This window comes from Pipistrellus hanaki (assembly GCF_964339955.1).
Source record: "Pipistrellus hanaki genome assembly, chromosome: 6".
Taxonomy (NCBI): domain Eukaryota; kingdom Metazoa; phylum Chordata; class Mammalia; order Chiroptera; family Vespertilionidae; genus Pipistrellus; species Pipistrellus hanaki.
This window is the reverse complement of record NC_140508.1, coordinates 31,149,319-31,173,546: the sequence shown is the minus strand read 5'-3', so window position 1 is coordinate 31,173,546 and position 24,228 is coordinate 31,149,319. Positions and strand designations below refer to the sequence as shown.

General features: G+C 36.8%; 1 protein-coding gene across 2 annotated transcripts in view; it reads left to right on the top strand.

The window, feature by feature from the left end:
• The window catches only part of ATRN (attractin), a 113,626-nt gene that overhangs the window by 13,098 nt on the left and 76,300 nt on the right, over positions 1-24,228 (top strand). For both annotated transcript variants that reach the window (XM_084887674.1, XM_084887673.1), the window contains exons 2-4: positions 15,675-15,758; positions 19,776-19,889; positions 23,284-23,412. In XM_084887674.1, coding sequence (XP_084743800.1) covers positions 15,675-15,758; positions 19,776-19,889; positions 23,284-23,412 — 327 coding nt within the window. The remainder of the gene's footprint in view (positions 1-15,674; positions 15,759-19,775; positions 19,890-23,283; positions 23,413-24,228) is intronic.

Sequence of the window (24,228 nt, the reverse complement as noted above, 5' to 3'; positions counted from 1 at the left end):
AACTTCTCTCACGATGAGAATCACCTGGTGGAGTTGTTAAACTACAGATTCCTGAATCCCACCTAAGAAGTGCTAAACTAGAATTTTGGGGAACTTATAGGTAAAATTGTCTTAGAGCACTAGTTAAGTATACAGTTTTACCTGTATGTTCCCAAAAATTCTAGTTTAGCACTTCTTAGGTGGGATTCAGGAATCTGTGGTTTAACAACTCCACCAGGTGATTCTCATCGTGAGAGAAGTTTGGGAAACACTGCTTTAAAGCAATCATGGGCTTACTGGTTCAGTCTCTGTAGACTGACTTTAACTTCCTTTTAATATAAAATATATCAAGCCTACGGAAGAAATAAAAAATAATAAAATGAATGTCTTTGTACCTGCAACCTAGCTTTGCTAAATTTTCTTCATAGTATTATTATTATTATTCCATAATAATATATAAATTATGTAATATAGAATATTATGGATACCAACCAAAGTTCCTGTGTTATTGCTCCCTAATCCTGTTTACCTTACCCTTCCCCAGAGATAGGTAGTATAATGAAGTTGATGTGTATTGTTTCCCTTGCATGCATGTTTCTAGTTTTACTGCAGATACACACATACCAGTACACTGTTGTTTCCAAAAAACAGGTCATGCTTTTCAAACTTTGTAAAAAGTAAGCATGCTTTTCTTATCACAAAATACATTTTTAATGCTCTTAAGATTAATATTTATGTTCATAAATGTAGTTTTACTAGATTGTAGCTATATTCATTACAGAATTCCAATTCATTCATTGTCCTGCTGATGGTCATTTAGATTTTTCTAATGTGTGCTGTTACAAATTGCTGTAATTCACACTTTACATATCTCTTTGTGGATGCATGTATGATTTTTCTCTAGAGTAGTGATTTTTAAACTTTTGAAGCACCTCCAAAATAATTTAAAAATTTTATTTACTTCCTTGCATACATTTAGGTTGACATGCAGTTAATATATACAATTATAAAAATGTATTTACATAGTTGCAAAGAATATCATTCTTGGCATAGTGTAGAGTTATTGAAAAAGGCCCATTATATTACTTTAAAATATTTATTGAGTAGAATTCAAATTCCATAGTAGTTTGGTAACCATTCTCATTCATTTTAAAATAGATGTTTTGTCTTCTTTATGTTGTTCTTTTTTTTTGGCTTAAATTATTATTTTTATTCTAATTCACTTATGTAATTTCCCCCCCTGGATTATGAATTCTGTCCAGTGATCTGGATGTTACGCTTTATTTGCTTTTTCTTGCCTTTGCTTATTAGTATTTTTTGTTACGTTTTATTGATTTATACGAGTTCTTAATATATTCTGGATATTTATTCTGGGATTATATACGCAGCAGTGATCTCCTAGTGATTGGCTTTTTAAATTTTATTTCACAATTTAACATTTTTACCTATAGCCCTGACCAGTGTTTCTCAGTGGTTAGAGTGTTGGCACATGCAACAAAGATTCAGGGGTTTGATTCCTGCCAAAAAATTGTGACTGTTTCTTTATTTCTGATCTGTATACTTCATGGTTCTTTTTCTTATCTATTTTACCCCCATACTTGACTGTTTGCTCATTTGCAAACTCTTTCTTCTTCTGACCTCTAGAAATTAGAGTACTTAAAGACATACTGTCTGTGTATCTGTACCCAATCCTCTTCTTATCCACACTTTATATTCAGATGTTCTTAGTCCCAGGACTTTAAACACTATGAACTAGAACTCTTGATTTGAACTCTTGATATGAACTAGAACTCTTGAACTAGAACTCTCGAACCACATGCGGCTTTTTGGCCTTTTGAGTGTGGCTCTTTCACAAAATACCACAGCCTGGGTTGAGTGTATTTTAAAGAAGTGGCCTTAGAAGAAGTTTAAGTTTTAAAAATTTGACTCTCAAAAGAAATTTCAATCATTGTACTGTTGATATTTGGCTCTGTTGACTAAGGAGTTTGCTGATCACTGGCATAGGCCAAAAATCAGGGTGTTTTCCTTACATATTCTTTTTTCTTTTCCTCCAAACTAGTCAAATCTCAACTATTTAACCACTAAATATTAGCTAAGAATCTGCTGGTGTTCTCCCTCCCCCTTCCATTTGTAGGTAGGAGCCAGATTGTGTATATCTTTAAATCTATAATAATAAAAGCATAATATGCTAATTAGACCAGACAGCCGAACAACCTTCTGGATGTCATTCCGGATGTCCTGGAAAAAGCCGCTGCAGCAGGGGCCACGGCAGAGACAGTTAGGGGCAATCAAGCAGGCAGGCGAGTGGTTAGGAACCATCAGGCAGGCAGAGGGGCTAGCAATAGGGCAGGCAGGCAAGTTGTTAGGAGTGATCAGGCAGGCATGCGAGTGGTTGGGGTGATCAGGCAGGCAGGCAAGCAGTTAGGGGTGATCAGGCAGCCAGGCGGGTGAGCGGTTAGGAGCCAACGGTCCCGGATTGCTAGAGGGTGCAGGCTGGTCTGAGTGGGCTGAGGAACTGCTTCCCCCTAGCCCCCAAACAAATTTTTTGCACCAGGCCTCTAGTTCTTAAATAAACATAAAAAATTCTGAAAAATTTAATAAGGTGATATACACCTTTTATTTGTATATCACCTTATTAAATTTTTCAGAATTTTTTATGAGGCTAAGCAGACTTTGTGGGCTGTTCACAGAAGCTGCAAAATCTTTGGCAGTAAGGCTACTATGAATTCTTTGGACCTGGAATAGAGTGTAGCAGTGGAATTAGAGATGAAGGAATGAATGTAAGGAAGTCTTTGATGGCAATTATATCATAAATTGGTCATACATTTGATGAAGGAAATAAAATAGAGGAAGAAGCTAACAAAAGTTACACCAAAATTTTAAGCCTGGGAGAATGGGGCTGCTTTATTATTTCAGGTGGGCTGTAGCTGATGGGAAGATGTATTCCTCCATAAGATTTAGTATCTCAAATTATTTGCTAAGGATGTGTCTAGAAACCTAGAAGAAACGAGAGACCACACAGAGCAGAGCCAGATATAGCTTGTGTCCAAGCCAGGTTTTTGGCTCCTGGATTCTTTGCAGATTGAGTTGTGTTGGTTCTGGAACTCCCATTTTTGTTCTGTATTGCCCTTTTATTCTCTGAGTTTTCATTGCTATGTAGAAAAACATAACTATCATTATATGGCTGCTTAAGGGAAGGCTTTATTTAAATTATTGAATTCTCCTGTTTCTTGAACCAAACTAGGCATTCACAGGTACCTTTTTATCTGATGTGATAGGGTAGAGTCATTGTTCAGGTGTTTTAAACAAAGGCTCCTCCTTCAGTTCTTAACTTTCCGAAATGCCCTTCTCTCCATACTGTCATGGATGTATTATAGGAATTTATTCTGAACTTTTTTGTAGTAAATTTTGTTTATAATAAGAGCTCAACATTTTTTGTTGCTGTAAAACTTTGTTGGAACTTCATTAGGCAGCAAATATTTCGTGGGCATTCATGATGTTTTAGGCAGTGGAGAAAAAAGTACATGAGGTATGTCCTTTAGAAAACCATGGCAGACTAGTGGGCAGAGATATTCCTCTCTGTCAGTGATAATCAGACCACATGGTAAGTCAACACAGAAGGCAACACTCAGCTCAGTACAAAAGACATTGGGCACAGTTCCCAGAGTTCCAAAGTAAATTTGAACTGAGATCTGAAAGGGTGGTTAGGAGTTTACTAGGTGAGGAAAAAGAAGGAGGGTGAAGGGACGAATGGGAAGTTAAGTCTAACCAGAGAAATCAGGATATGCTAATGCTTGGAGACTTCCAGGCAGGTGAGTTGAGGGAAGAGTGACATTTGATATTGCTGCAATATGGGCTGCTTTGTCTGGGGAGCAGCGGCCAGAGATGGATCAGGAGAAAGAAGTTGGGATTGGATTGTTGAGATAACACTGCATGGACTTTTCATGCAATGTTAAGGCAAGAAATGGTTTCCAAGAAGGTTTTGATGTGATCAAATTAGCCTTTGAGGAAGATGACATGTGGCTCTTTAGAGATCTGGCCAGATCACAGAGCTGGGCTTAGTTGTTGCAGACCAAACTTGGATGAGGAGAACTTTAAGTAGACATTGGCATTGGCAAAGGGGATAGAAGAAGGGGGAAATGAGTGGTTTTGTAGGCTGAATAAATGGGTGAGGCAAAGGAAGAGTTGATAAGTTTTGAAAGTTAGGGTAGATGATGACAAAGTGGTGAAAAAAGCAAGAGGCAAAAAAAGGGGACCAGTGACTTAAATTTATGGCATAGGAAATATGAGTCTGAAACATGGGTCTTGCTTTGTGCTGGAAATATAGCATGGGCAGTTATCAGAAATAGGTGATAGATGAAGCCATAGATGCAGATAAGGATTACTTATAGAGGGATCATAAGAACTGGATCCAGCCAACTCCAAGGACAGAGCCTAGAGTTTGAGCATAGGAATTATCCCTTTTATTGACTCTTTCAAAGTAGATGCTTTATTTTTTTTTAAATGAGGAAGTTCTATTTTTAATTTTTTAAGTATTTTCTACTTTTAGTTATTATCATGGATGGGTATAGTAGGATATCCTAAACATTAAAGTACACAGCACTCAGTTGTAATGTTGTATCATTTATAATAGTTATAGATTTATTATTTTTAAAATAATTAGGACATATGCTTAATCTGTTACATTTTAGAGCTTATTAGCATGAATAAATTTCCATGAACTTTTAAAAATTGTTGTTATACTCACCTGAGGATTTTCCCCCCCATTGCTTTTTTAGAGAGAGTAGGAGGGAGGGAAGGAGGGAGGGAGAACGAAACATTGATGTGAGAGAGACACATCGACAGGTTACCTCCAGGAGGTGCCCCGACTGAGCTGGGGATCAAACTGCAACCCAGGTACATGCCGTGACTGGGAATCAAACCCGAGACCTTTGGTGGGTGGGCTGGAGCTCTAATCACTGAGGAGCTCAAACCACTGATCCATCAGCCAGGGGGATCTGGGGGGACTATTTTTTGTTAGATTTTTTTTTTCCTGTTAGGTTTTGATTTTAAGGAATTAGAATTAAAAATTTCTTACTAAAGGTGAGACTTTGGAATGTGGAATTATTTTTGCCAAAAATTTAGTTACTTACTTTAATAACTAGAAATTCCAAGACTGTTATGATTTGTTCTTAATTTGGAGTATTTATTAAAATCATTTGATGAACTTCAAAAACACTAGTGCAGTGCTGAGTTGAGAGTGGTTTGCATTTTTTGTCATTTGTGTTGTTTAAAGCTCTGTGGCTGATGTTAATGTGTACTCCTGTTGAGCACCCTGTATCAGTAGTTTGTGTAGGGGCTTTCTTAGTATATTTTGTTTCTTGCTTATGTAGTTACCTTCTTTGCTTTAAGCTGTGACAGCAAAGGCCAGACAGAATACCCACCATTTTATTTTTCCGGGCATCACAGTGAGATCATTTAAAATCTTATGTGAATTTAAATTATTAAAAAAAATTCATTTGCAGCTTAATCTAGGCCCAGAGCTCTAGAGGATTGGTCAAACAAAATATGGTATGTCCACACAATGGAGTATTGTAAATGGAGTAGTTGTAAAAAGGAACAAGGACTATATATATGCTGTATGGTCATCTCGAGAATATGTTGTTGAATGAAAAATCAAGGAGCAGAACAGTGATATTGTATGCTACCATTTTTCAAAGAAAGAGTGTCTGCAAATATATACACAAATATTGTTGTATAGTATAGTTATAGACCCCAAAACTAATAGAAATGGTTTCTCTAAGGAAAGGAATGCGGTGGAAGAAGCAGGGATGGAACTTAGACTCTTAATATACTTTGTTTTGTGGATTTTTTAGTTAAATATATTTTTATTGATTTCTTAGAGGGAGAGAAAGAGATAGAAGCATCAGTGATGAGAGAGAATCACTGATTGGCTGCCTCCTGCACCCCCCTACTGGAGATCAAGCCTGCAACCCGGGCATGTGTCTTTGACTGGAATCAAACTTGGGACCTATCAGTCTGCAGGCTGATGTTCTATTCACGGAGTCAAACCAGATAGGGCTGGATTGAGTTTTAGAATCATGCAAATGCTTTACCATATTATGAAACAAAAATAAATTAAAATGAGAGAAAAGGACAATGTCTAACTATCAAAAGCAAAATGAAAAAAGTGAACCTAAATGATCAAGCTTGACGTTGAAGCACAGAGAGAGTATTTCAGGCGACTTTGAAACATAGTAATTTGACTATCTATTTCTGGTGAGATATATCACTAAGAACAAAGAACTGCAAAAAAAAAAAAAAAAAAAAAAAAAGACACCATATACTCTTTAGTAATCATACAGTTGTTAGTAATATTGGTGTTATTATTCTGGAGGTGTGTAAGATAAAGCAAGTGGATTAGTGGCTCGGTGCACAGATTCGTGCACATTGAAAGGAAATTAATTAGAAGAAATATTTGTGCAGTAATTATGTTACTGCAAAAAAAACCCCACAAAAACCAACATGTCAAAATAGTATATATAACATAGTATTATAAAATTAATATAATCTTCTGTGATTGGTGCCAGTGAGAGCTTTATTGTATCATGCATGTATGAGTTAGCGTTTATTTTTAAATTGCCAATGTGCATTATATGTAACGATTGGTTGGTCGGACGGATGGATGAACAGTTGGTCACTTAGCCTTTTATATATATAGATTGGGGCACTAGAGTTTGGTGTGTTGAGTAGAATTAGAAGTTGAGTAAGAATTCTGGGGTCTTAACTTTGAGTTGGAAATGTTAGTGTGAACTTGAGATGTATTTTCTTTTTTAAAAGTGTGTTTTCTAGTTCTCTACTGAAAAATTCTGGAAACTAACCTAGGTACCATTAAGCACTTTTAGTGCCTGATTCTTTTATCTAAATAATTCCCAATAATATTTCATATCATAAAACAAGTTACTGGGGAAATTTCTGTTTCTATCAATGGTAGAATAGCTTTTTTTTTTTTTTTTTTTTTCTCTCCCCCCCCCCGCCCCCCCCCCAACACTTTAGCTGAAAGTAACTAGAAAAGCTGGGAAATTTTTTATTTTTATTTTTAAGTCTGTTTGAAGGCTTTGGTGAGTGAGCAAGATAGACAGCAAGGACTTGAGAAATCAAAATTTTGGTGAGAAGGAAAGCTCAGAGTAGTACAATCAACGTCTGGTACAGCTTTTCTCATGGAGTGATTGGCTGGTTTGAAATGTGCAGCTAGGAGGTTGAGCAGAAAATTGTGGCAGAGATTTTGAGCAGAGATTTTGAGCAGAGTTTCTGGTAATCATGTAGATTTCGGGGACAAAATTGGAAGTTAGGACCTGCAAAGAAAGAGGGGCACTGGAAAACACCCCGGGCTTTTAGTTGAGAAACCTGAAGTATAGGCTACACCCTATGCTTAAGGCTGACTGAAAATAGGTCAGCTCTCACAAAGGCTAAAGCCTAGCTTCCAAATCACCGTAATCCCTGATTGGATCAAGGTTATTTATTGCATGCTAGAAACAAATATAAATCTGCTCTGAAGGAAGACACCATCAATCATTATTTCAAGTTATCTATACAGTTTTTATATATTCACTGATAATATATTACATATATAATTATGCTGTATATATTTATAACATATAATAAATATTTATAAAACTTAGTTTGCATTCAATAAAATAATCAAAAGCAAAATGAAAAAAGTGAACCTAAATGATCAAGCTTGACGTTGAAGATATCCTATATAATAAAGATGTATCAATAATATGCAAATTGACCATCACTCCAACACACAAGATGGCTGCCCTATGTGGCCAAAGATGGCCGCCCTCATGTGGACACAAGATGGCTGTCAGGGGAGGGCAGTTGTGGGCGGTCAGGCCAGTAGGGGAGGGCAGTTAGGGGTGACCAGGCCTGCAGGGGAGGACAATTCGGGGGGACCCCAGCCTTCAGGGGAGGGTAGTTAGGTGGGGACCAGGCCTGCAGGGGAGGGCAATTGAGGGGAACCAGGCCTGCAGGGGAGGACAGTGGGAGGCAACCAGGCCAGCAGGGGAGAGCAGTTAGGGGCGACCAGACCGGCAGGGGAAGACAGTTTGGGGGGACCAGGCTGTCAGGGGAGAGCAGTTAGAGGTAACCAGGCTGACAAGGGAGGGCAGGTAGAGGCAATCAGGGAGGCATGGGAGCAGTTAGGCATTGATCAGGTTGGCAGGGGAGTGGTTAGAGGGTGATCAGGCTGGCAGGCAGAAGCGGTTAGGGGCAATCAGGCAGGCAGACAGGTGAGCGGTTGGGAGCCAGCAGTGGGATCGGGCCTAAACGGGCAGTCAGACATCTCTTGAGGGGTTCCAGATTGGAGAGGGTGCAGGCTGGGCTGAGGACAAACCCCCCCCCCCCCAACCCCCTCCTCCCCTGCCCTCGTGCATGAATTTTGTGCACCAGGCCTCTAGTATAAAAATAAAATAATTGATTGGAAATCAAGAGAGAAAACAGATAATCAAAATAGATTCATAGGGAGACTTTCAGTACAGATGAGATGGTATAGATCCATTATTTCCTGCTAAGCCTAAAAAGTGTAAATCCTGGAATTGGTGCAGAAGACAACCAAGGGAGAACTCTGAAAGTAAGTTGGTTTGGGATCATAGAACTGGAAGTACAACATAGTCACAGGACATCTTGCATCCCTCCACTGAACAGAAGAAGGCCACTTAAACCAGTTCCTGACCTTCCGAACTAGCATTCGGGGGGCTCATTCCTCCCCTGAATCAAATGGGAGACCCACTGAATATGTTCTAAGAAGAAGTTCCCTGGTCTTGAGACTTCTCTTGTCCAACGAGAGATATAAAGGCAAGCAGGCAGAACTGACTTGAAAACTACAACAAGCATTCCAGTGTGAGAAGTGGTTTTGTACTTGAGGACTTGCAACTCTCCTCCCCCTCCCAAAGATACCAGGTGGCAGGCACTACCTGCAAAAAGGATTCAGCTACAAGTGGCCTAGTCTGGGAAAGTGTCTTTGGTTTTGTGGGCCTGATCATCTTCTCAGAGAAGGTACCCAGAGACAAAGGGGCAGACAAGAGGGACTCAATTATAGTAAGTAATACATTCTGGAAGCTTCTTTGTCTCTGTGTGCTCAAGACTTGCCTTTCCCACTTAGAGACACTGGGGCTATCACACCGTTTTCCCACAAGAGATACCTGGCAGCCTGGCTTGGGGAAACTTCTTTTACTTCCTTAAGCAGCAGGGACCAGTGGGAGCCCAGTGGTACCCAGATAAACAAAGCAGGCCAAGTAATGCCACAAAGGCTCTGAAATTAATCTGCCATGAATAGACCATAAAAGGAGCCCAAGATTCACATGCTAAAACTAAACAGGTTACTACCTATTAAAATAAAAAATTAAACAAGACCCTATGTTAGTGACTTCTAACAGAGTAGAAAAATGTTTAAGAGGTAGAAAATCACTTGTCATAACAATAGCAAAGGAAACTGCAACTTGAATAAGAAAAAAACAATCAAATGACACCAACACAAGATGGATTAGATATTGGAATGAGAACGATCGAAACATATAAAATAAGTAATAGAGCAGCAACTTAAGCCTTAACATATCAATAATTACCATAAAATGTAATAATAATTACTTTAATCTAAATGTAGAGTGGATAAAAAAATGTGACCCAACTATATGCAGCTTATAGGAAAATCACTTCAGATTTCACAATGTAGGTAAGTAGAAAGTAAAAGAATGAAAAAACTATACCATGCAAAACTTTTTTTAAAAAAAAGATAGTAATGGGCTATATTAGTATTTGATAAATTGGACTTTAGAGCAGAGAAAATAATCAGTCACAAAGAGGGACATTGCTAAAGATAAAATTGACAGATTAAATATTGCCAGGGGTTATGGATGGGGAGTGTTTGGGGGAAATGTGGCAGAGAGGTCTGAGTGGTTATAAAGGGGCAATATAAGAAATCCTTGTAGTGTTGGGACTGTTCAGTATATTGATTGTGGTGGTGATACATGAACCAAATTGTATAAACTTACACACACACACACACACACACACACACACGAGTATAAATAAAATTTTGAAATCTCAGTAAGATTGATTTATCAGTGTGAGTATTCTGATTGTGATAAATTGTAATTTTGAAAAATGTTATCATTTGCGGAAACTAGTCAATGTGTACAAGGAATCACTCTTATAACTACATGTGAATCTGTTATCTCACCTAAAATATAAGTTATTAAAAAGGGCCAGGGAGATTAAGAAGATAGGAAAAATCAATGCAGTGTAATTCTGGATTGGATCTTGGAACAGAAAAAGGACATTAGTGAAGACACATGCACACAGGAGAGTCAGCAATTAGAATAATTAGAAACAGACTGAGCCGGGACCGGTTTGGCTCAGTGGATAGAACGTAGGCCTGTGGACTGAAAGGTCCCGGGTTCGATTCCTGGCAAAGGCATGTACCTTGGTTGCGGGCACATCCCCAGTAGGGGGTATGCAAGAGGCAGCTGATCGATGATTCTCTCTCATCGATGTTTCTAACTCTCTATCCCTCTCTCTTCCTCTCTGTAAAAAATCAATAAAATATATTTTAAAAAAAGAAGAAAAATATTTAAAATATTAGAAACAGACTGAAATAAATGAATAATAAATATCTTTAAGAATTCAAATGACAAGATCAATTTCAGCAGAGAATTAGAAAATTTAAAAAAGAATTAATGGAAATTGAAAAAACAATAACTGATTTTGAGAACTTTAGACACAGATGAAGAGAAAAATCAGTGAATTGTAAGATATGTTGGACAGAGCACAGAGAGGAAGAGATGAAAATGCCATTTGGATGCTCTTGCCTCTTCCCCTATAGTTTTTTTTACTTGATGCATTTGAGAGTAAGCTATATATATACAGTATATCATGACCCTTGACCCTTTAAAATACTTTAGCATGTGTTTTCTAAGAATAGTGATCGCTTTAAGAGACTTAAATCTTAGGGACAATTTTCTCCAGTAAATTTAACAATTTTCAAAAGTTAATGTTTTGCCATTTCATTTTACAAAATACTTACATTTGTGCCTATTTTTTAAAAAATATATATTTTTATTGATTTTTTACAAGAGGAAGAGAGAGGGATAGAGAGTCAGAAACATTGATGAGAGAGAATCATCAATCAGCTGCCTCCTGCACACCGCCCACCGGGGATATGCAACCAAGGTACATGCCCCTGACCGGAATCGAACCCGGGACCTTTCAGTAATACATTCTGGAAGCTTCTTTGTCTCTGTGTGCAGGCCGACACTCCATCCACTGAGCCAAACCGGTTTCGGCTTGTGCCTATTTTTTGCCAACCAAAAGAAATCCAAAGAGGATTTTTGCTTTTATGAAAAAAGGTGAAAAGTGAAAACAGTGTTTAGCATTTGTTTAGCAGTGAACTGTTATAGAGGATTGAGAAAGATAATAGTTAGAAAAAGATTAATATTGATAAACTAATGGAGAGATTGATAAAGAGAAAAAATTACCAATATCAATGACATAGGGGGTCAAGGGTCATGATAGATCCTGCAGACAAAGGAAAAAATCACAGGAAGATATGTTTATTCTAATAATTATAATAATAGACAAGGTGGAATTTGAGCATCAAACTAGGTTAATGGATTGTTATCATAAAAGGCATGATTTGCCCAGCTGGTGTGGCTCAGTCATTGAGCGTTGATCCATGAACCAGGAGGTCACAGTTCAATTCCTGGTCAGGACACATGTCTGAGTTGTTGGCTGGATCCCCAGTGGGGGATGGGGGTAGGTGTCAATTAATGATTCTCTGTCATCATTGATATTTCTATCTTCCTCCCCTTCTCCCTCTCCCTTCCTCTCTCTGAAATCCATAAAAGCATTTTTTAAAAGGCATAATTTATGAAGATCTTACTGTCATAAGCTGGTTTGGCTTAATAGCTAAATATATAAAGCATAATTAATCTGAGAAATGTCATCAGTTAAGCAGTTGTGGTATGGGATTTCAACATACATGTCTCAGAGTTAGATTTAAGAATATAAAGGAATTGAATTAGGAATAAATTAAGAATTGAATTAAGAATAAAATTAAGAATATAAAGGAATTGAATAGTGCATTCAATAAACTTAATTATATGTGCATATATAAATAGTATTTCACATTCCTACAATAGGCTATTTAAAAAAAATTATTTTATTGATTTTTTATAGAGAGGAAGGGGAAAGGATAGAGAGTTAGAAACATCCATGAGAGTTGAAACCGGTTTGGCTCAGTGGATAGAGCGTTGGCCTGTGGACTGAAGGGTCCCAGGTTTGAGTTTGTCAAGGGCGTGTACCTTGGTTGCGGGCACATCCCCAGTAGGGGGTGTGCAGGAGGCAGCCGATCAATGTTTCTCATTGATGTTTTTAACTCTCTATCCTTCTCCCTTCCTCTCTGTAAAAAAATCAATGAAATATAATAAATACATAGATAAATATTTAAAAAAAAGAAAAGAAAAGAAAAGAAAGAAAGAAACATCCATGAGAGAGAAACATCCATCTGCTGCCTCCTGCACACACCCTACTGGGGATGTGCCTGCAGCCAAAGTACATGCCCTTGACTGGAATCGAATCTGGGACCCTTCAGTTGGTTGGCCGATGTTCTATCCACTGAACCAAACCGGTTCGGGCTGGTTTTTTTTTTTTTTTTTTTAATATCCAAGGAACTTTGGTCAAAGTTTATCAATGTCCAAGGTCATATAGAAAGTCTGAATAGATGAGAAAAGTTGAGATTTTACAGACCACATTGTCTGGAAATAATACAAGTAAATTAGAAAGAAATAGTTAATAAGATGACTCCTTTGAAATTTGCTTCCTATGGAGAATTTCCCTATTTTCTCTGTATTCATTTTCACTGTACAATTACCCTCAGCATATATTCAAATTGGGAAATTGGTGGTAGCAAGGCATTAATTCCTTGTATTTCTGTTTTTATATTGTCAAAATGTCTTTATGTTTCAATTTGATCTTTGTGTGACTACTGCTGAAGTGGGTACAGGTAGCACCAGTGTCCTGGTACTCTAATTTTACTATAGAACTTGACCTGAAATTTTAGGTTGCTATTGCTGGTCTTTCCCTTTCAACTCTTTCTAAATTTTCAATAACCACTTGTTGGTCACTAACTAGAACACAGGGAATTTCAAATTAAAAACTGGTAAAATTTAAAAAAAGCAATACCTAATACAGAGAAAATGTAGATAATAGAATGTTTTCATATGTTGCAGGTGGAAAATATGAATTGTTACAGCCTTTGGGAAAATAATTTGGCACCCTGGTTAACAATTAACATTCATAGTCCTTTTGCCCAGTAAACCTCCTAAGATTCTATTCTTAGAAATAAAAGCACAAGTAAGACCATATGTATAGGGATATTTATTGCAGCAATGTATATAATGCCAAGCAATTGAAAACAGAATGAATGTTGTTAGGAGAAGGGCAGGAAAAAATATCTCTATAGTTGGAATATTATGCTACATGAAAAAGAATGAATTAGACCTAATAGTTGGAGAGAGTTCCACAAAGTTTTGTTGAGTGAGAGAATGAAGATGCACAAAAGTTTGTGCAATAATTAATTTCTGTAGTAAAGAAAGCCCTGATTTTCATTGGATGCATGGTAATCTGGGGTCATGGCTATATATCTCAGCCTCTACATTTACAATAGATTTGTCTAACTTTTGGCTGATGGTTAAGTTGCATTGTCATGTTTGACTTGGAGGCGATATGTGCCTTATTTTCTTTTCCTCCTTCTTGCTGGGTAGACTGTGGGAATAATAGCTGGAGTTGAGCAGCATCTTGGATTATGAGGTGGAAGCCATATATTGAAGATGACAAAACAAGATAGAAGAATATTAGGTTCTTAATGATCATGGAAATGCCTTATATGCTCTGGATTGCTTCCCTTTGGCAACCAATTATTGGCAGAGGGCAGAGGAAACCATGATTGGCTCAGACTAACATTTTGGGGGTGAATAGACATTGGGGAGTAAAACATGGAGACATTTGTGTCAGTTTATAGCAAAATGAGAGAAGGGCAAAGAAGTCAAGAGATTTTCAGGACTTTATAATTGTGATAAATTATGGGATCTTAATTAGGGAAGTGGGAAAGTGAAATGTGTGGGTAATGGGGATGAACATGGAGGAGAGTTGGTTTAGTGGATTGGAGAGTTGGTTTAGTGGATTGGGGCTGATGACTCACTGGGAAGGGAGAAAAGCTAAATGAACTGGAGAGAGAACATATGGTAACAGTATAGGAGTACAGGACACCTAAAATGAACATTTTGGTGGTTGTGCTGTTACTGGTAATGACAAGAGTAAAGTGGGATGGAGAAAGATTTTAATGTTGAAATTATGAAATGGAAAGTCTGGGTTTTAGATGGAACATCTTGGATGTTGAAGTAATTGAGTGAAAGGCAGTGAACTAGATACTAATGTCTTCAGTGGGTGAGATGTAATTGGGATCTCAATAGATATCTAAAAAAGTGACGGAGACTGATCCAAAAGAGTGCTTGTTTCAGAGAGACTGACAATGTTGGTGGAAGTTGGAGGAAAAATGACCTGGAAACTGCAGTGAGAAAGGAAATAGCATCCTTCTTAAATAATAAAAATTTTTATATAACATAATATACTAGTAACAAAGTATAAAGAAAAAAGTATAAAGAAAACATATTTATAGTATATATAACATACAAATGGGAGCTCCTTAATATAAAAGGAGCTCCTAAATATTAATTTGAAAAGACCACTTGGTCGCAAAGTAGGCAAAGATTATGGAATCTAAATTCACAAAGGGAGAGATGTAAATGAACAAGCGATGAGAAGATTCAAACATTAGGGCTAGTACCAGTCAAAACATTAATTAAATAGTAGGATATGCCTATCATATTGGCAAGATCTCAAGATATTCTCACACTTCCAGCTTGGCACGAGTGTGGGAAGACAGATGCTGATGTACACTGTTCAAAGAGGGCTGGCTATAGATTGCCACTTCAGAAGCAGCAACTTAAATGGATATGGTGGATCTGTTGTGAGTTGTGGCTTGATGTGTTTGCCCATCACAGTGATGCTGTCTATAGTGTTATCGTATTAAATGCGTATAACTGTTACTGTGAAAATTTTTTGTCAATCCTCATCTGAGGATATTTTTTCCATTGATTTTTCCCCCCTAGAAAAAGTAGAGGAAGGAGTGAGAGAGAGAAACAGAGAGCACTGATTTGAGAGAGATACTTTGTTTGGTTGCCTCCCTCACGTACCTCTGCCAGAGTTAGGAATAGAACCTTTGTGCACTGGCCAACACTCTAACCATTGAGCATACCAGCCAGGGCTGTGTGATCTTATTTTTTAAAAAACCAACTCATATTTATAAATAAGTTTTTGTGGCCATTTTTATGATATAATGTATAATTTCCCCCATCTTATCTGGAAAGATTTAGATATGTTTTTTGTTAATTTGTGTTGATTTTAGAATATTTGTATCTTCTTAAGTGTGTATATTTTATCTATATTTGTATAACCTGAATATAACTATGCAGTTATTTTCTTCTTGTTATATAGTATGCATCTAACTTTGCTTAATTTGGATTGTATTGACTGTAAAAATATATTATTAATATATAAAATCTTGATGGACTTAAGTTTTTTTCTTTAAATTACAGATTAACTGGATCTTCTGGGTTTGTAACAGATGGACCTGGAAATTATAAATATAAAACGAAGTGCACATGGCTCATTGAAGGACAGTAAGTAATAATGACTAATTGATTTATTTTTTTTAGGATAGAGCTCAGTGTGACATTACTTTTCCTACAAGTAAAATTAAGAAACTGTAGTATAAAGTACTTAAAATATTTTTATTCAATAACTTCTTGTTTTATAAGTAAATTTTATTTTATTTCTGCTTAAAACTTTTTGTGTTGATTTAATGATGTAGAGGAATTGTACATTTAATGCTGTAGAGGAATTGTAAATAAAGTGAGGGATATCTAAAATAGTAGATATCTAAAAAAGTAAGGGAGACTGATCCAGAATTTTGTATATTTTCAATTGTACTAGTTAAAAAAAAATGGGAGTATTTTAAGTGATGTGCTTAAAGTAGTAGAAAATCATAATATTGTATCATTTTTCTAAATACCTATTTTTATCGTAGAGATGAAAATTAGAATAACTGTTTTGTCCAAATAACTTCTCTTCACTCCCATGTCTCTCCAGCTGTTACCTTCTTATTTCCCCCTTTAGTTTAGCAAACCTTTAAAGCAGTGTTTCTCAAACTTTTTAGTTCCATGATCTCATTATACTCTTAAATTTATAGAATTCTAAATAACCTTTGTTTTTGTGGGTTATATCTGTTTTTACCATATTAAAAATTAAAACTAAGAAATACTATTTAATTTAGTTTAAAAACAACTAATAAACCCACTCTGCGTTAGCACAAAAGACATATTTTTATGAAAAAAGCAGCCCTGTATTTAAAAAATTAATAAAAGAATGGCATTGCTTTACATTTTTGTAAATCTTTTCTCTGGGTTAATAGAAGACAGCTTGATTACCATTTTTTCTGCATTCACTTTAAAAAAATACATTTTTTTGATTTTAGAGAGGAAGGGTGATGGAGAGATAGATACGTACATCAGTGGAGAGAGAGAGAGAGAGAGAGAGAGAGAGAGAGAGAGAGAGAGAGAGAGAGAGAGAGAGAAAGAATATGAATGAGAATATCATTGACTTGCTGCTTCCTGCATGTCCCCTGCTCGGGATAGTCTGAAACCTGGGCATATGCACTGACCAGGAATCGAACCATGACCTCCTGGTTTTTAGGTAGATGCTCATCCACTGAGTCATGCCAGCCGGGCCTGCATTCACTTTGTTTCAGTGTTATGATGGTGAAGTATGTGAAGAAAATTAGTGGGAAATGAAGGGGGAAAAGGGAAGGGGTTTTTATAGTGCTTTTAAAGAATTGTGGATGGTAGTCTTTGACAAGTGGTAGTTTCTTAAAAGTAAATTGCAATGTGTAATATGAAACAATGTGAATGAACTTCAGGTATTTGTTAAATTAAAAGTAATTAGCTTTCTTGTACGTTGAATGCATCTTTAACCTGTGCATGGTTTTATAACATGATATGTGGTCATTTGGAAAATATTGGCTCACTGAATTATGCAGATATCCCAAATGTTGATATATTTCATTGTATGATATTTTTTAAAAATCACATTGGGCTATGGCCAGGTAGTCAGGTGGTTAGAGCATTGTTCTGATACTCAAGATTGCAAATTAGATTCCTGGTTAGGGCACATAAAAGAATCAACCAGTGAATGCATAAATGGGTAGAACAATAAAAATTGGTCTCTCTCTCTCTCTCTCTCTCTCTCAAATCAATTAAAAAATCACATTAGTTATATCACTATCAATCTCATCAGAACATTTTAAATATTGGGAAGTTGTGGCTAGGTGGCAGATATCAATCTTTCAAAGCTCTAATTATTGCTTGAAAGCTTGTATTTTATCTTTGGCACCAAATACTGCCAATTATTCTCTTTGAATTGACAGCTTTACTTTGTTCATTTTCAAGAAAATATCCGCCATATATCCAAATCTGAAAAACCACAGTTTGTTCTTTCAAGTAAAAATGGTAAATGGTATTCTAAAAGAAAGGCAATTAGGTTCAGCTCACAACTCAAACAATTTCAAAAGTGAGTTTCCTTGAAACCATTCTACTTGTTAAGTAGAAGAAATGCTTTATGCATACTTCCCACCTTGTCATGCATAATATTATAAAGAATGTGCACCATTAATAAAATTAATAGTTTTTACCATGTAATAAAGCTGTGCTTAAACGAAGCTGTCATTTCTTCTTTTCTTTATGTGAGGGAGTGGTGGTGAAGCATAACAATGATTGCTAGTACAGTTTGGTGCTGCCATCTTGCTAGGTTCCAAGGTGTCAGCAGTTTTACCCACTATTTGCTCTTGTACCATTAGTAAATGCCAACATGATGATAAGGTACATGATAGCTTAGTATTAATTATTATGTACATAGTCTTGACCTCTTGGGTCTCAGGGCCCCTCCCTGGTGTTCTGTGGACCACACTTTGAGAACTTGTGCTTTATGGTCTGCCCTTGTCCTTTCTGTTAGTCCACTCCCATCTGGTGTTCTTCTCCACCATTGCTCAGCATGGGATCTCAGTGGTTGTTTCTACTCAGCCTAAGCAAAAAATAATTTCTCCTTCCTCTTATTCCCATATTCAGCGCCTATCAGTAATTTCTGTTCATTTTCCTTCTAGAATATCTCCCAAACCCACCACATTCTCCTTTTCATATTAATCTCTGAAATTATTGTAAAAACCACCATCCGAAATTTCCTTGGCCCCTGTATTAGCCTTGAAATTGGCCTTTTGATTTTTGCTTTTGCCTCTTGCTTACTACCTCTTACTTCTTATCTCATGAGGTTCCCTCGATTTGCTGTTTCAGATATGCTGATTTTCTTCATATTGTTTTTACATCAACTTATTTCTTCCTGAGTCTTTTAAGACCGTGCTGTTTCCTCTGCCTGAAACATTTGTTTCTAAGCTTGTCAAATGGCTTATCTCTTGTTGTTCTAATCTCCTTCAAAGTTTTTTGGGGTATTTCCCCAATACCTGTTGTACTACCATAACATAATTCCTTTAATTTCTTCACAGTACTTATCACCATCTGAGTTAACTTACGTATTTACTTAGTTGTTAGAGATGTTAGTTATATAGATAAGTGTGAGCTAGAGGAAAGTCTAGACTGGAGACATATAATTAGGCATCTGCAGGAACTAGATGGTGCTGCTAATACCAAGAGCTGTTTGAGCTGAAACCAAGTTAGAGAGTGAAGGGGTAAGTGGGATATGAGGAAATAAAGGGAAAAAAGTCTCCTGTAGAGTTTTACTCTATTGAGGAGAAAGGGATGGGTGGGGTAATAACTAGAAGAGTTGGGGTTTGAAGCTTTTTATGTTTTGTTGTTTTGTAAAATATGTGATACTGAAGATTTAAATGTGGATGTATTTCAGATAAGGGAGATGCTAAATATTTGAGAAATGGAAAGAGAAGTAGGTAGGTGTATCTGTTTTGAAAAATGGGAATTTGAGGGATTTTTGTCTTGGTGCTGAACATAAGCAGAGAAGTGGGTGAGACTGAATGGCTTGAAATAGTAATTGAGAATACCAGTTGCGGAGAAGGAGAGAGAGAGAGAAATAGGACTGCTGGCAGAATTGAAGTACCATTTGAAGTTGGTGAGCAATGACCAATACTGGAGCCAGCCTACTCGGTGATGTGACTTTCTTTGGCACGGATTAATTTTGTCTGGGTTCAATCTAAGTCAAAGCAGGCAACTGTTTTCCTCTAGACCACGACTTTTGCCAAGTAGTTTCATGAAAAGTCAGAGGGGCAGGTGAGTTTAGAGAATTGGCAGGTGTGATTATGAAATGATGTAATGTGGAATCTTCGGTTGAAGAAGGAAGTGTAGAACTGGAAGGGCTAATGGGTTGTTTCAGAGGCTGTTAATGAATGGCTACTGTGCAGGCTATAAGACCCAAAGAGGCACAGACCATGTCTATTTTATCAGTGCATGGTTAGTGGTCTCTTAACTTACATATAGTAAATACTAAGTAAATCTTTGACAAATAATGAAATACTCCTTAGTATTAATTTCTCCTCTCTATAAATGAAAAATCTAGGTATATATTTTTCAAATGTTTGATAGTGTTGATTATTATAAATTATTATTATTATTTTTTTCCAGGCCAAATAGAATAATGAGACTCCGTTTCAATCATTTTGCTACAGAGTGTAGTTGGGACCATTTATATGTTTATGATGGGGACTCAATTTATGCACCACTAATTGCTGCCTTTAGGTAAGTTCACTCATATTAGTTGTTAATCATATGATTTCTGAATTCAAACATATGTCCTAGATTGCATTCTTACTGGCCTCATCTTTATTATACCTTAACACACTATTTCTAGAGGCCTGACTTGGTTTCTTGTAACTACTAGGTTACAAGTCTTTGGGCAGAGTACTTGACTTCTCTTTTTAATTTCCTGCTCTGTACAGTCATGGTGGTAGTATTGTTCATCCACTTCTCCTGGTAGTGGTGAAGTTTATATTTTAAAAATGTTTTAGAGCACATGTGTCAAACACAAGGCCCGCGGGCCAAATCCAGCCCGCCAGGCCTTGCAATGTGGCCCGCACCGCGCTGTCATCACTGCACTCCGCTGTCAGTTTATGACATTGTCAGTTTATGACTGTTCAGTAAACCATTCGGCCCGCGATTTAGGCTGGATTTTAGATTTTGGCCCCTTCTCTGATTGAGTTCGACACCCCTATTTTAGAGTAATGTGTTGAATAATAATATTTCTGTTAAAAATTAAATCAGGGATCACATTAATTTTAATCCTTTCTGTATCCCTCATTAGATAGGCCTTCAGGAGGTATTTGCTAAATTCAAATATAGGGGTGTTTGTGTGTGTGTGTGTGTGTGTGTGTGTGTGTGTGTGTGTGTATACTTATGGGTGAGGGAAACTTTATGGAAGAATACACAGAAAATGAACAGTAGTTATCTGAGGAGAATGAGGAATATACCATTAATGTATTATAATACTTTTTCAATAATTGTATTCCATATTGTTAAAATAGCTTCACACCCAACATATGGCATGTTCTGAATTGTTTTGGGCATTTTAGTTTTTATTAACAATAACTGGCTGTGTTATCTTTTTGACCATATAGAAATTCAAAACCATCCTATTTTTCTTCCTTTAACTTGATAGAAGGTTTATAAAATAGAGACCCAATGCACAAAATTTGTGCTGAGTAGGCCTTCCTTCCCCTGGCTGCCAGCACTGGCTTTCCTCTGGCACCCCGAGACCTGGGCTTCGCTCTGGCTGCCAGCGGGCACCTGGGAACCCGGCTTCCCTCAGGCCACCGGCTTCATCCAGAAGGACATCCAGTCTAATTAGCATATTACCCTTTTATTATTATAGATATATTTCTGAAATACACATCTCCTTAGGGAGTCATATTTGTCAGTTTTTTATCTACAATTCACTTTCTGGTTTCTTCCTACCCCCTATAAGTATTTTATATCCTTGACTAAATAGAAATCAATTCAACAAATATTTTTTGTATTTCTCACATGGGACTAGTCTCATGTGGGTGAGGAAGTAACAGAGTAAACAGTACAAGAGTCTCCAAAGGACACAGGAAACCAGGGACTAATGTGCTCTTGTATTTCTCCCCTCCCTTTGGCTTAGAAATCTCTCTAACACATCTTTGAACTAAGAACCAGTTTCTAAGATTCACTTTCGAAGCTAAAGATCAGGATGGATAGGCCATGCTAAGCATCAAAATGTCATTTGCTAAGTATTGAGCATGTATATCTTTATGCCAGAATTTGAAGCATTCCTTGCATTATAGCAAGAGGCATCACAAATTTTAACACAAGCGCAAAAACTGTCTATAGTATGATGTTATCATGATAGTACTTTTTGGAGGTTTACTTCATACTGAGTTCATTAATCCAAATATATGGAGTTTTGTAATGTGCTGGGCACTTGTAATCAGCTTGCCATTAGCTTTGTGGGAACATCAGCCAAGCAGGTATGCATAATCAATGCTGTGCTTCACCTGGATTGGGTATTTGATGAGCAGACTTGTGAATCAACAGCAATATTTAAATTAGTAAAGGCTTTAATTGTTCTAATTGATGACTTTTGAGAGAAGCCAAAGTATATGTACAGAAAACAGGAGAACTTTTAGGTTTCTATAAAAAAAAAAAGTTGGTTAACTGATATTATAGTATAGATTAATATTGATTGTATTAAAATTTAACCTATGGCATAGTATTGGAATATAAATTTTCTAAAATTATAGTGAGAAAATACAGGTTTGAAATTGAAATTTATCTGAAACACAAAACCTCTAAGCCACTGATAAACAGGACAATTTGGAAACCCTGACACAAGATGGGGAGCTGAGAAATGCTGTTGGTCAGGAGGACTTGGATAGAGGAATCAATCCAGTGGTAATGTGCTGGGGGCCTGGAGTGGAGAGAGCCTGGCAGCAGATAGTTCAGCCAATAAAGAAAAAAACCACACAGGATTCAGAAGATGTGGACTTTTCGAATTCTGTTCTGTAGTCTTCAGTTTTTAAAACCTAAGATGAAGGTGTTGTATGGTGTTTTCTCTGTGTGTATTGCAAATTATGAAGCAAAGAGGCCAGTGTGGCTAGGGTCAAGTGAATGAAGGGAAGAGAATAATGGTTGAGGTTTTTGTTCGTTGGGTGGTGGTGTGTGGGGAACATATTGCATAGGACCTGGTAAGGATTTAGGCTTTTAAAGAATGAGATGGTGGTATTGGTGGTAGAGACAGTGCCTCAATAATTGAAGATATTGAACATATGGAGATATGCAATAGGCAGGTAAACATAGGAAAAATGGCTAACATTGGGAGTGTAAAAAAAACTCAGAATCAAAATTTAAAAAATCACTTTTTACTTATTAGCAAAGCTAAAATAGCAAAGCTAATTTTACTTGGTGGGCTGACATGGGATTGACTCTTTCAGTCTTTACTGATGGGACTTCAGGTCGACACGTATCTTCTGGAAAACAAGTTGGTATTATGGGTCAGGAGCCTTAAAGTCATCATTTAGAACCTTGACATAATTCTTTCCCTCTCCAGGCACCCAATGAATATTTTGGAGTGAGATACCAAAAGTTCTGAAGGAACTTTTAGTAATATGGGAAATGCTTATGATATATTACTGGTAAAATAGACTATAAAATGTAATCTGGTATTAATTAGACAAAGAAAATATAGGATGTATTTGGGATTATGTGTTTGTTTATCAAGCTTATTATTTATATTTTTACTTTTCATGCCTTTTGCTAGTATTTGACATTCATCAACTCATGAACTTTGTTACCTTCTGTGATTATTAGAGGTTTATTCAGTTTTTCAAAGAAGCATTATAAAAATGTTTATTAAAAAAAGAATAGGGCCATTTATTTCAAATTTTAACCGAAATATAACCCAGAATAAAGGGGAATCTAGCAAAAGATTCATATCTATTCCCCAGAGAAACCATAACTAATAGGGTTGTACCATGCATTTATCGCAGAAAGTTACCCGTCCTCCTAGAAGTGGTTTTTTAAATTATAAGGATGAATTTCAGCTCTAAGTTTGTGTTTGCCACCTTGTGATGTGTCTGTGATTGTGTTTCCCTTGATAAGAAATGTGTTTTCATTTCAGTGGCCTGATTGTTCCTGAAAGAGACGGCAACGAGACTGTCCCTGAGGTTGTTGCCACATCAGGTTATGCCCTGCTGCATTTTTTTAGTGATGCTGCTTATAATTTGACTGGATTTAATATCACTTACAAGTAAGATATTTAAGTCTAATATTTGCAGTTTTATTCAAAAGACTATATATTCTGTATTAACAATAATAATGACTAATATATATTGAGGGCTTATGGTATGACAGGCATTGCAATAAGCAGTTTGAATGTATTTTCTCATTTAAAGTTTTTTTTAAAACTCAGTGAAATATGTACACTGTTTTTCTACTTGTTTTATAATTGAAGAAGCTAGTGGGAAACAATACATTATTAAAGTGCTTGAACCACAGTTTCAACCTAGATCTTTCTGCTGTTGAGCTTCTCCTGGAAGAGAGGGGTATTTTCTTGCTAATGGATTAAAACATAGAGGGTTTTTGCTATGTATGATTTAACAAATAGTAGTAGTTTTCATATATTCAGTGGTTGGACCATTGATGACAACTTAGCTGAGGTTACAAGGAAATGTAGACAGACAAACTTTAGCAGCTTTTGGAAATTGTTGTGATACGGAGAGAGGCTAACTTTGGTTGTTGCTAATCCTCACCTGAGGATATTTTTTCCATTGCTTTTCAGAGAGAGTGGAAGGGGAGGAAGTTGGGTGGGGGGGGGGGAGAGAGAAAATTTTAGTGTAATTGAGACACATTGATTGGCTGCCTCCTGCTCATTCCCCAACTGGGGGGCAGGGAGCGAAACCACAACCCAGGTACATACCCTTGGCCAGGAATCAAACCTATGACCCTTCAGTGTGTAGTCCGGTGCTCTAACCACGGAACAACCATGGCCAGGACTAGAGAGGCTTTTGTCTTTTCTAGTTTTCCTCTTAAGAAATGCCCCCCGATTAAATGAACCTCAGTAAAG